At 48.9% G+C, this 13,096-nt stretch overlaps 1 protein-coding gene across 1 annotated transcript in view; it reads left to right on the forward strand.

Annotated features, from left to right (window-relative positions):
- The first annotated feature begins 459 nt into the window (after positions 1–459).
- The window catches only part of LOC144768898 (cell adhesion molecule CEACAM6-like), a 45,701-nt gene continuing 33,064 nt past the window's right edge, over positions 460–13,096 (forward strand). Inside the window, exon 1 of the mRNA XM_078652911.1 lies at positions 460–787. Within this exon, the coding sequence (XP_078509037.1) occupies positions 460–787 (328 nt within the window). The remainder of the gene's footprint in view (positions 788–13,096) is intronic.

Genomic DNA, 13,096 nt, shown 5'->3' on the forward strand with positions numbered 1-13,096 from the left:
CTTCCTGAACTTTTCTTCAGCTGACCTCTGGCTTTGTGCTTTTTTCAAAACATTTATTAAAAATCATTATGAATATGACCCTATTCTAGGCTGCTATAGAAATTATGTTGTTTTCTATAGAGGACGTTGTGTCCGTTTCTCTGGGAAGGGACCTCTTGTTCCTTTATAAGTAACTCTCCCTGTCATACAGCACAGCACAGCCCAGCAAGATACCTTGCTGCTGACTTTTTCATAAAACTGTCCATTAGTGTTTCCTACTGCCATGGCCTCTAGCTTCCCACTATTTCTACATACCTCTGCACAAATCACATTGCTGCACAAATGGGATCTTTTTGTATGAGTACAAACGACAAGACTAATGTCTGTAGTTGAGTAATTTTACAAGATTAAAATGATGATTTTGAACTGTAGATTCAAGCCTTCCTCTTTCTTTCAGTCTGTCTCGCTGTCTGGACTCAGATGGCCTCAACTCAGGGGGCAGCTGCAGAAGTGATTAATGCCGAAGTGGGGGAGATGGCCACCCTCACTGCCCCGGTCAATGTGAATCTACTGAGGTTTGTCTGGTACAGAGGGACAGTCGCGGATAATCGACAAATGATCTATACTCACTTTGTTTCACCACCATCACAGCTCCATGGCCCCCAATACACAGGTCGGGAGACTGGTCGCCCAGACGGATCTTTGGAGATCAGAGACCTGCTGACGAATGACACCGGAAACTACACCGTGAGTGTGACACTAAGTGGTGCAGCCCCTGTAACAACCACCAGACAGCTGAGGGTCTACGGTAAGTGCTCGATCACTGCCATGGGAGTCAATGTTTCCTCTTCCTCTTCTTCATGTGGCATTTTACCCTGGTTTATCTAAGGACTTTCTGTAACATATGTGGTTAGGTTGAACTGTTCCGTTTGACCATTGACATGCTACTTGACCCTCTCACATGAAGTAATTCTGTACGTGGCTGCCATCCTCTAGGGAACAAGGTTAACGTTCAGTGCGATAAAATGCACAGCAGCTCACATAGATATGTATACAACACCGTTTAATGTTAAGAATACCTCATGAAGAAGAACACATACCAGTCTAGACCCAAAGAAGAACTTTAAACACACTGCACCAGTATTGTGTAACTGAGAACATGCAGACCATGTTTACTCATATATGTGTTATACCAGTAGCTTACTGGGCGGGGCGCTATTTTATCTAAACTTATAATGGAGGAGATGAACATTCACATAATGTGGCTATTTTGCTGGTTAATTTATTTTGAACTCATCATCATCATCATCAAAACTCTTTATTCAATCAAAATTTAAAATGATCATAAAAGAATAAATACATACACATCACAATTTCATAAAATACCATCATTAAAATCCAGTCATATCAAATTAGCACAAAACAAAGAGAAAAGACACAAGATCAATTACTGTTCAGAATACATCTCACAGAACTCATATCCGACCCCTTTCTCTTCTTCAAACACGCCTATAAGAAAGAGGCCATTGAGAAACAGACAAACGGGTCTGGTAAAGATTTTAAAAAGTATAAGGCCACCCGACATTGTGTAAACCTCATCTTATTTAAAATCAGCATCAGGTAGGTTTTCCTTTTCCTTTTTATATAGTGTACAGAAAAGGACTAGATGTATCTTAGATTGAGTTGATACATTGTCACACGGGAAAACGCTCAAATCATTAATGCTAAAATAATTTTCCGGATTGCCTAGCATACACACTATCACGTTTGTTCTAAACCGTAACAAAATGTATCTATGCTGTGGGATATTTGCTATTGCTAGGTACGAGAATCCTCCCTCTATCACAGGTGTATTGCCTTGGTATGACCGCAAAGCGTATTTCCCCACCTCAGATTTAGAGCTCTTATATTCTGCCATCCGGAAAAAGCCATCAATTACCTTCTGTTTGGATAATCCCTTACATGGAAGCCGATCATTAAAAATTTACGGAAGCCCAATTTCTTTAAAAGTGTGCTCCACATAACTCAGCCACCTAGATCTCTTCCAGTGGTCCATGTCGAGGCAGCTCTTTATTTTTTAGCTGCATGAGCGGTACAGATTCCCTCCTCCATATTGAATACCACAAGAGTAATGGAGCCACCGTAATCTTTTCAGCAATGTAAGGAATATCTAGCTCCATGTGTAGTATACAATTTGCGAAGGATGAGGGGAGACCTACTATGGATTTAAAATATTTATTCTCAACTGTCTGCAATGCAGTGGGGTTTGCCACCCCCCATACTCCTGCTCCATCAATCAATCAATCAATCATTTGTAAAGCGCACTACATACCCGCGAGGGTCTCAAGGTGATGGGGGGGGCGCTACTGATCGAACAGCCAGGTCTTGAGTATCCTCCTGAAGGTCAGCAGGTCTTGGGTCTGTGGGAGGCTCAGGGGGAGGGTGTTCCATGTCTTGGTGGCAAGGTGGGAGAAGGAACTCTCACTGGTGGTTGTTCTTCAGATGCGCGGGACGGTGGCGAGTTAGAGGTCAGCGTAGCGTAGCTGGTGGTTGGGGATGTAGAAGGAGAGCCGTCTGTTGAGGTAGGCTGGGCCGGTCTTGTGGAGTGCCTTGTGTGCATGGGTGAAGAGCTTGAAGGATATCCTCTTGTTGACGGGGAGCCAGTGCAGGTTTCTCAGGTGGGGGGTGATGTGGCCGTGGCGTGGTAAGTCGAGGATCAGTCGTGCCGAGGCGTTTTGGATACGTTGTAGTCGTTTGATGAGCTTGGTCAGGGCTCCTGCGTAGAGGGCGTTTCCGTAGTCGAGTCTGCTGCTGACGAGTGCCTGGTTGACTGTCTTTCTTGTATCTGTCGGGATCCATCTGTAGATCTTGCGGAGCATGCAGAGGGTGTTGAAGCAGGACGGAGGAGACGGAGTTGACTTGCTTGGTCATTGAGAGCGTTGAGTCGAAGATGATTCCCAGGTTGCGTGCATGGTCGGTGGGTGTCGGGGCTGCCCCCCGTGCTGTCGGCCACCAGGAGTCATCCCAGGCTGAAGGGTTGGAACCGAGGATGAGGACCTCCGTCTTGTCCGAGTTCAGCTTTGGATGGCTGGTCTTCATCCAGTGGGCGACGGCCTTCATTCCTTTATGGAGGTTGGCTTTGGCGGTGATGGGGTCCTTGGTGAGGGAGAGGATCAGCTGAGTGTCGGCGTAGGAGATTATGTTGAGGTCGTGCTGTCGGGCTACGTGTGCAAGCGGGGCCATGTAAATGTTAAACAGTGTCGGGCTGAAGGAGGATCCTTGGGGTACGCCGCAGATGATCTCGGAGGCTTTGGAACGGAATGGGGGAGGCGGACGCTCTGGGTTCTGCCGGAGAGGAAGAAGGTGGTCCAGTCCAGAGCCTTGTCTCGGATCCCAGCGGTGTGGAGGCGTGCGTGTAGTGTTCAGTGGCAGACGTTGTCAAAGGCAGTAGAGAGGTCTAGGAGGATGAGTGCTGCGGTCTCGCCGTTGTCCAGCAGGGTACTGATGTCATCGGTGGCGGCGATGAGGGCAGTCTCGATGCTGTGGTTGCTGCTTAACCCTGACTGGGAAGGGTCCAGTATTCTGTTTTCTTTGAGGTATCTGGTTAGCTGTCTGTTGACGGTTTTCTCAATGACCTTGGCTGGGAAGGGGAGCAGAGAGATGGGCCGGAAGTTCTTGAGGTCTCTTGGGTCTGCCTTAGTTTTTTTGAGTAGGGTGTTGATCTTGGCGTGTTTCCAGATCTCTGGGAAGGTCGCGGTCTCCAGGGAGAGATTGATGACGTTGCGCAGGTGGGGTGCGATGGAGCTGCTTGCTCTGTTGAAGATGTAGTGCGTGAATGGGTCTGACAGAGAGCCGGAGTGGATTGTGCGCATGGTCTTGATGGTGTCATCAATGCTCACGCTGGCCCAGGCTAGCAGGGCGTTGTGTTCAATGGTGTACGGAGGGTCTGTTGTGTTGCTGTCTGTTGGGGCTGTCTGGCTGTTGAAGCTGTCGTGGATGTCTGCTATCTTGCGGTGGAAGAAGGTGGCGAGGTTGTCGCACAGGGCTTTCAATGGCGGGATGTGGTTGGTGTTGGAGCTGGGGTTGGAGAGTTCCTTCACGATGTTGAAGAGCTCCTTGCTATTGTGTGCGTTGTTGTCGAGGCAGTCTTCGAAGGAGGTCCTCTTGTCCGCCCTGATGAGGTGGCGTCCTTGTGTGCTGCGTTAGCTGTCCGGAGTTCGTTCACTGCGCTATTTCTTCTCTAGTTTCCGGCAGGCTTGCTTGGAGGCTAGGAGTTCTGGGTTGAACCAGCTGGCCCTCTTGCTGGTGTCTCTGTGGGGGGCTTCTTCAGCGGGGTGAGGGTGTTGGCGCAGTCCTTGATCCAGCGTCTGAGGCTGTGGGCAGCGTCGTCTGTGTTGGAGGGTTCGGTGGGTGGGCTGAGAGCGAGGTTTGCGTGTAGTTGGTCTTCGGTGATTTTGCTCCAGTAGCTGCCGGGGATCTGTTGGGTGCGGTGGTGTGTGGTGGGTTTCTGGAAGGCGAAGTGGATGCAGCGGTGGTCACTCCAGAGGAGTTCGGTGGTGTGGCTGACGGAGACGTGCGGGCTTGAGGAGAACACGGGGTCGAGCGTGTGTCCGGCGGAGTGGGTGGGCATTGTGACGAGTTGCTTCAGTCAGAGGTTGGTGAGGTTATCGATCAGGATTGTGGAGTTGTTGTCATTGTTGTTCCTAAGGTGAAAGTTCAGGTCTCAGAGGAGGATGTAGTCGGTGGAGGTCAGGGCGTGCGTGCTGATCAAGTCGGCGATGGAGTTGCTGAACTGGGGGCGTGGGTCCGGGGGGTTGGTAGACAAGGGTGCCTCTGAGGGTGGAGTTAGCATCTGTTTGGATCTGGAAATGCATGTGTTCGGCGGTGCTGAGCACGTCATTGGTGCTAGTCGAGACCCTGATGCTGTTCTTGTGGACGATGGCCATTCCTTCTCCGACTCCGTTGGTGCGTTCTCTGCAGGTGATCTTGTAGCTGTCTGGGATGGCTATGGCGATGTCGGGTGCGGAGGAGTCGGTAAACCAGGTCTCTGTCAGGACGGCGATATCCGGGGATGTTGTGTCGAGCAGGTTCCAGAGCTCGACGGCATGCTTGCGTGCGGAGCGGGTGTTCAGTAGTATGCATCGGAGGTGGTTGGGTTCTTTCTTGGCAGGTGGTTTGTCAGCTCTGAGGCTGGTGTAGCTGCAGTACGGGCAGGTGAAGGGGCCATGTGTGCGTTTCGGGGTGGCCTTGAAGCAGGTGTGGCTCCATCCGGAGTTGAGAGAATGCAGAGTGCTGGCGTTGTAGTGGCTGCAGTCGTCGTGGTGGGTGCGGAGTCCAGGGGTTCTGGTGCTGGGTGTGGTCCAGGCGTGGGCGGGAGCAGACGGGCTTGCCTTAGGCGCACCTTCAGAGTGCCAGTGGCGCGGCCGTGCAGCGGTCGGCATATATGGGGAGGTGGGAGGAGGAGCATCTGGGAGGCGGGAGGTGGGGCAGCGAATGGACAGTCAGGGGGGCGGGGCCGCAGGGGACGCAGCAGCGAGGGTGGTGAGGGACAACAAAGGTAACAGAAGGAAAAAGGGGCACAAAATGAAGGGGAAAATGGGTGGCACAGAAGTCAAAAGGGCACAAAAAATGAGTGGAACAGAAGGCAAAAGGGGCACAGAAACGAGGGGGAAACGAGTGGTACAGAGGGCAGAAGGGCACAAAAAACTAGAGGAACAGAGGGCAGAAGGGCACAAAAAACAAGTGGAACAAAAGGCAAAAGGGGCACAAAAATGAGAGAAAAACGAGTGGCACAGACGGCAGGAGGGCACAACAAACGAGTGCAACAGAGGGCAGAAGGGCACAAAAAACAAGTGGAACAGAAGGCAAAAGGTGCAGAGAAATACCGGAAAAACGAGTGGCACAGAGGCAAAATACAGAATAAAGAAATACAGGGACAGCTAAGAACAGAAGGCAGAATGGGCAGAGAGGCACGGGGGCAGCGAGGGGAACAGAAGAGAAAACCGGGCAGAGACACGGGGGCAGCGAGGGGTACAGAAGGAAAGACCGGGCAGAGAGAGCACGGGGACAGCAAGGGGAACAGGTGGAAGAAAAAGGGGAACAGACCACATAGAGGCTGCGGGGGAAGACTGACAACAGCAGTCACAGACACAACAATGAAAATACAGGCAATACAATAAAAGCAATAAAGCGGAGGATGAACAAACCTACCTACGGCCTACCACTGGCCACCAGGGATGAGGCACAGGTGGTAGCCAGGGGGTGGTGGAGGGCCTCGAACTTCCTCAGTAGCGGCAGCTGTGGCAGGGAGGCACAGGTGGTGCTGTGCGGAGGGGGAGCGACCTACCTGGTGGGGTCAAGGGTTGCTCTCCTGGCCTATATGGGGAGGTGGGAGGGAGGAGCAGTTGCGTTGTAAAGGTTGTATACCCAAAAAAACGAATGGAACAGAAGGCAAAAGGGGCACAAAAACTAGGGAAAAACGAGTGGCACAGAGGGCAGGAGGGCACAAAAAATGAGTGGAACAGAAGGCAAAAAGGGCACATAAATACCGGAAAAACGAGTAGCACAGAGACAAAATACAGAATACAGAAATACAGGGGCAGCTAAGAATAGAAGGCAGAACGGGCAGAAAAGCACGGGGCAGCAAGGGGAACAGTAGGGAAAACCGGGCAGAGACACATGGAGCAGCGAGGGGTACAGAAGGAAAGACCGGGCAGAGAGAGCATGGGGACAGCGAGGGAAACAGAGGGAAGAAAAAGTGGCACAGACCACGTACAGGTAGCTCGGGAAGGCAGACAACAGCAGTCACAGACACAACAATGAAAATACAGGCAATAAAAGAAAAGCAATAAAGCGGAGAATGAACAAACCTACCTACGGCCTACCACTGGCCACCAGGGATGAGGCGCAGGTGGTAGCCTGCGGGTGGTGGAGGGCCTCGTACTTCCTCAGCAGCGGCAGCTGGGGCAGGGAGGCCCAGGCGGTGCTGTGCGGAGGGGAGCGACCTATCTGGTGGGCTCCATAAGATACAGATGCTTTTACACAGGCAGGATAAATAGTCTTAATCGTGGAGAGCAGTTTGGCCACGAGTTTTTCAGCGAAGGATGTCAGTGTGGTGATGCCCCTCTCCATGACCCGCTTCCTGCCTTCCACTAGTTTTTTCCAAGAGAGGTCTCTATCGAAGAGTATACCCAGGTACGAGAAGGATTCTACCACTTCGATTTTATTCCCCTCCGCATGATAACTTGTTTTTATTTCTCTTTTGCCCACACTGCCACAATTATAAAATGACTTTGTGTGATTTTATTTGTTCAGAAAACTCATTCAGAAGCAAAAACCCTGATGTCCAGATTGTGAAATGAAACAATAAACTAGTGACGCAAGCAAAAAAATGGACCGGTATGTTTCACTCATAAAGGTCAACATAAATATTAGAAAGTGACGTCCAGTATTGGCAGTTGTGTTGTTCTTTTGTTACATTGGGCTTAGCCTTACTGGGTCCCTGTTTTGTTTTTCTTAGTTCTAGTGCAGACACGGGTTCGCGAGGTATATTGAGGTAGAAGTGTACCTTCTTCCAATTACACTCCCCCAACACGGTGAGAGGAGCGAACGAATGCAGCGAAGCGCGTGACTCGAAAAACCCACGCTGCAAGGTATATTTTACCACTGGGCGGTGACTCTTTCTGCACCCAGACGTGAAATGCCGCTACATAATTAAATTGAGTGTCTTGTGACCTGTGTCAACTCAACATCACCTTTATTAAGGGACTACGTTCCATACTAATAAGAGACTGTTGGTCCTGAGGAGAACCCCGCAATTGGGGGTTGGAAACGCGTCGACCTGGTTTGGTTCATATTGCCAATTGGAAAACATAGAGAATTTTGTTTGGATATCAGGGTTTTTGCTTCCGAATGAGTTTTCTGACCAAATAAAATCGTGAATTAAGAAATGTAAAACCATTTATGTGGACAGATAATCTATTGCTGACAATAGGACCAAAGTGTTTGTTTTGTTGTAAGAGGGAAGGATGAATTGATTGGCCAGATTGTGAGTTGGATGTGCTGTAAATCTGTATTTGTATTGTATATTGAAATGTTGCTGTATTGAAGTGTAATGTTTTATATTTGTACATGCACAATAATGATCTGTTTATGAAGAAATAATGTTCCACTAGTGAAAAAATTAAACAATAAACTAGTGACGCAAACAAAAAAACGGACCGGTATGTTTCACTCATAAAGGTCAACATAAATATTAGGAAGTGATGTCCAGTATTGGCAGTTGTGTTGTTCTTTTGTTACATTGGGCTTAGCCTTACTGGGTCTGATCCACGACCCTGTGTTGTTTTTCATAATTTATACGAGGCGCGCAGACTATTAATATGGACCGGGTTTCTAGGCTTAACCTTAAGCTCTCTATGGAGAGCAACCCTTGCCTTTATACAGGCAGTGTCAACCCACCCTTTTTTTTCGTCTTTGGCGCTATTTTTTTCCCTTAGTGATAATGCTCTTTTAATGTTTCCCAAGATTCCACTAAAAGCCCGAGCTACATCAGAAGGGATCGCTTCCGAGTTCAAGCACATATTAAGAGACTATCTCATGGGTAACCTTGAATTTGTTTATCTTACCCATTTTCACTGGACCCCGTTTCTTCTTACTGCTGCAGTGTTACCAGCATTTCTAATATTCTGTCTCACTTTGCGGACCGAGTTCAGCTCTAAAGAAACTATGGCATGGTCACTATAGAGGTTAAAAGCACAGCTGACCTTACACACCCTACGGCTTAACGAAGGGGTTAACAGAATCTCCACCCTTTTCCTCCGAAATGTTTTCGGGATGCTTCCAGTCCCTTCAATATCCTGACATACCATGTCCATGTTTAACTCTGTGACCGCCTGGTTTAATCTATCCCCATACTCATCATGTGCAAAATGATGGATTGGAGGATTACCCCTTGCATCCACCCTGCCGCATGTAGGGAGTACTTTATTTTTACAGGGTTGTATATTAAAATCTCACTGCCATATTATGTTATTGATTACCCTTTTGGTCTTGTGCTGTAGTGCAGTGATCTCTTTCTCAACCTCCCCCACCAGCAGATGCATCAATGGTCCAAATCTATTATTGTAGTAGTTGACTAGCAGCCATATCCCTTCTTGCGGTATTTCCAACAGTAATATATAAAAGTTTGGGTTATGATTACTCCACATTGTCTAGATTAAGGTTAATAAGTCCCCTTTTGCCCTCCCTGAGGAAGCTGGAATTGCTTTGGTTTGAAAGGAGCTGTAACCATTTACATAAACCAAGTCTGTAGCCCAAGTTTCTTGAAAGCACACTACCCGGTGATCCTGCCACTCTTTCAACCATCCATTGTCACTCAGCTTAAGAAATAGTCCTGCAGCATTCCATGGGGCAATTTTTAGATTGTCCCTATGTGCCCTCGGTCCCAGTGGGGAATGAGACGATATAGCATTAAAGTTGTTATCAATTGGGAGTGCCTGGCCCTCTAGTTTACCTTCAGCATAAGGGCGGTTGGCTTGAAGTCAATCACAGTCCTCTACGTCAGATAGAGGTGCAAAACGGTTCTGGTGGTTCATATCTTATATGCCCCTAGTACTATCTCTCTGGTGCAGGTTCATACCCTGTTCAGCAGTATGCTGAATCTGTGGCTGCATTCTCTGTGTTCTGGGCGGCCTATTAAAATAACCCAGAGGCAAAGGAACAATATTGGAGATACTTGGGGACATCTGGCCTAAATGTGTTAAAATAGAACCTGCTACGTGCCTACTACTAAAATTCACAACCACAAAATCCCCCTCCCAGTGCTTACTTGTGGGCCCCACCCATGAAACCCTTCTTGCCATCAATATTTGATTTGCTCCCATCCCTCCCTGAGCTCCTGTTTTACTTAGGGTTTGATGTATCCAATGAAGGGCTTTCGATACCAACTGTGGGGTGGATTCAGCTTGATCCCTCCTTAACACTTCTAATACTCATTGTGGGGTTTTCAACATCAATTAGCTGGGAGCCCCACTCTCAAAATTTGTTTGATGCCTGGTGCTCTCACTTTTAAGGTGTTAGTCAGAAGGGGCCAGATGGATATGATATTTATGGGTTATTACACCGGTTACTACCCCAGACTCACCGGTCACATCGAATGTTAGGTGCCCCACGCTGGCCTGGGAGTAAGCCTGTTATCTTACATAGATGCAGTAGTTAGAGAGGGGGCCCGGCCCGGCCTTGTCTGGCCTCGGATGGCTTGGACAGACCCGCCCTTGGCCTGGGCTTCACCTGTGCGCGCCTCCGTGCGCGTCCTGAGCTGCGGGTCAGCGCCTTGCTTTTCAGCCCGACCTCCGCAGCGCTGGAGCTGTAGTCCCCTGTGTGCTTGCAGTCTCAGGTGCCGGTTCCCCCGATTCCTTGGGTCTGTCCAAGTGCCTCCCGCAGTTTGTAGCAATACGCCGTGGGTCAGCGCCTCGCTTATCAGCACGACCTCCGCGGTGCTGGAGCTGGGAGTTGTAGTCCCCGGTGTGCTGGCGGTCTCAGGTGCCGCTTACCCCGCTTCCTCCGGTCTCTCCAAGTGCCTCCCGCAGTTTGTAGCAATACTTTGAACTCTTCAAAGAATGTTCCCTTTGTAGATCTTGTTAGAGACAGCTTTAGCTGTCTCCACACACTTACGATATCAATGCAAAAAATACAAAACAAAGCATGCAGAGAAAGGGGCTTTGTGGCAACCAACTTTAACCATTTCTCTATTGAGTTGTCCCTCACAATCTGGAATAGCCCACTTCACAGCAAATGTAGAATGGACAATGCTGCAGCCTCTTTCACCCATTGGGACAGTTGATAAAGTAATTCCCATTTAGGTGAACCTACAGGACAGACATTCTGGCCTTATTTATGAAGATTGTATCACGTGGCAGCGCAGCAAGTTAGCAGTGTATGTATCTAATACAGCCCATTCATGTCATTTCTCCATTGGAGCACGAAGGGGCACCTTCCTTCACAAAAATATCCTCAGAGGTGTTTTCCCCTTTCTATGTGTGCTGCAGAAAAACCGAGGAGAAATAAATGTATTTCTCCTCATTATGCCTCCCCTGGGCTGGTGTAAGATTTTGGAGCATTTCCCGGTTTACAAGTCCCTGTAAGTCTGGGAATGCATCAAAAACCATGGGAATTGCATGAGAACACCAACCTCATCACCCATGTAACACCTTGTGAGAAGGTGCCCTCTTTCTGCATGTTTGCCCACACTTTTTGCTGAATTGCTGATGTTCTTGGACTGAGTGTGTCCTGGGCTCCTGCTAATCAGGTACCCAGGGCCTATGTCCTTTCCCTAAAACTGCATTAAAGCCTAAACCCAACTGTCATCTCTGGCCAGAGGTCAGCTCCTGGTAAATGGTACCCCAGGTACCCAGGGCACTGTGACCAGAGAAGGCCACCAAGGGCTGCATCACTTATTGTGCCACCTTAGAGACCCTGCACCTTTTCACTCACATACTGTCTTTGCAGGCTGAGTGTCTTTGTGCAGAACAAAGTGAAGAGTCGACATGGCACACATCCCTATTTGCAATGCCTACAACACACTGCCCTGGCATAGATCGGTCACCCCTCTAGCTGGGTAAACTATGCCAGTGGTGAGGGTACAGGTGCATGAACCCTGTACCCCTACAGTGTCTAAGTCCATTCTTAGACATTGTAAGTGCAGTGCTGCCATTAAGAGTAAATGGTGCTGGAAGTTTGTCATTACGAACTCCACAGCACCATAAAGGCTACACAGAAAACTGGGAAGCTTGGTTTCAAACTTCTGAGCACATTAAACCCACTCCGATGCCAGTGTGGGATTTAACCCCTTGCATGCGGTGCACATTTTCGTGCTGTGCAGGCGATTTGAATAGTGGATAGAATTCGGAGGGCCCCTGACCATCCTCCGCACACGCCCACCGTGACACATGACGGCCGGAGGCCATCATGAGCAAGCAAGGGGTAATGTAAAATGCACACCTACTGTAAGATGCCCCTTGAAAAACGACTAACTACTAGTGTCCATACTGAGTGGCTGCTTTCAGCTGCTACCACCAGACATGTTTCTGGACCCCAGGGTCGAGAGCCTGCTGCTCTCAGGGGTGTGAAACAATGCACATCCTGGGATGAGGTGCTAAGCCTTCTCCCCCAGGATGGGCAGAGTCCACAAAGGGGAATCTTCATAGGCCTGCTGCCTTTGTGAGCTTCTCCGGGCTTCTTGCTGCTCCCAGAAAACTGGTCCCCACTAGTTCTGACTCCCACTTTGGGTGGGAAAACCAAGTGAGGAAGAGACGTGTGTCCACCTCTGCCAACTCCACCCCTCAGGTGGGTGAGGCGGGGTGAAGAACAACTCTCAGTCTCCACCATCTTGCAGATGGGGAGACCCAGCCAACCAGAGTGAGGCATATGCCCCCCTACCACTGGACAGTTGCATAATGGGGGGTGTATTCACCTCAAGGAAGGAACCCATTGGTCCCTACCTTTAACCTAAACACTAACGCCCCTAAATCTAGTATTTAGGGGGCACCTCAAACTGTGCTTCCTCAGATCCAAACAAGACAAGAAGAAGGACTGAACAGCCATGCTACAGCTAACAAGAGGATGAAGCCCACTGACTTGGCCCCAGCCCTACTGGGCTGTCTTCACCTCGAACCTGCTATTACGAACCCCGGTATGTCCTGCTGCCAGCAACCTCGAAAACCACGGAGGACCTGCCTGCCTTCAACTCCAAAGACTGTGTCTCCCGTGCACACCGGATTTGTTCCTCTTTCCTACCTAAGGAGATATTGCCCGGCCAGTGATGAGATGTTTACCTTTGAAAAAGGTGGTGTTCAGTTTTATGCAAAGTAGTTGCTGCAAGGGTTCACCCTGATTAATTAAATGTTTTTCTCTCAAGTAATGTCCTGCTGATTCAGGCAGCCATGAAATGTTCATTGCTAAGTGATACCAGGCCTACAGTTATTTACAATTTAATATTTATGTATTTATGTATTTATGGCCGAGCAATGAAGAATATGCGCTCTTAAGGTAAGGTAATGAGTTACTACTACTGTGATGCTTGATTGCTCTGATCTTGATCTTAGATAAAACTATTTAT

Source organism: Lissotriton helveticus, chromosome 7 (genome assembly GCF_964261635.1).
Source record: "Lissotriton helveticus chromosome 7, aLisHel1.1, whole genome shotgun sequence".
Lineage (NCBI taxonomy): Eukaryota > Metazoa > Chordata > Amphibia > Caudata > Salamandridae > Lissotriton > Lissotriton helveticus.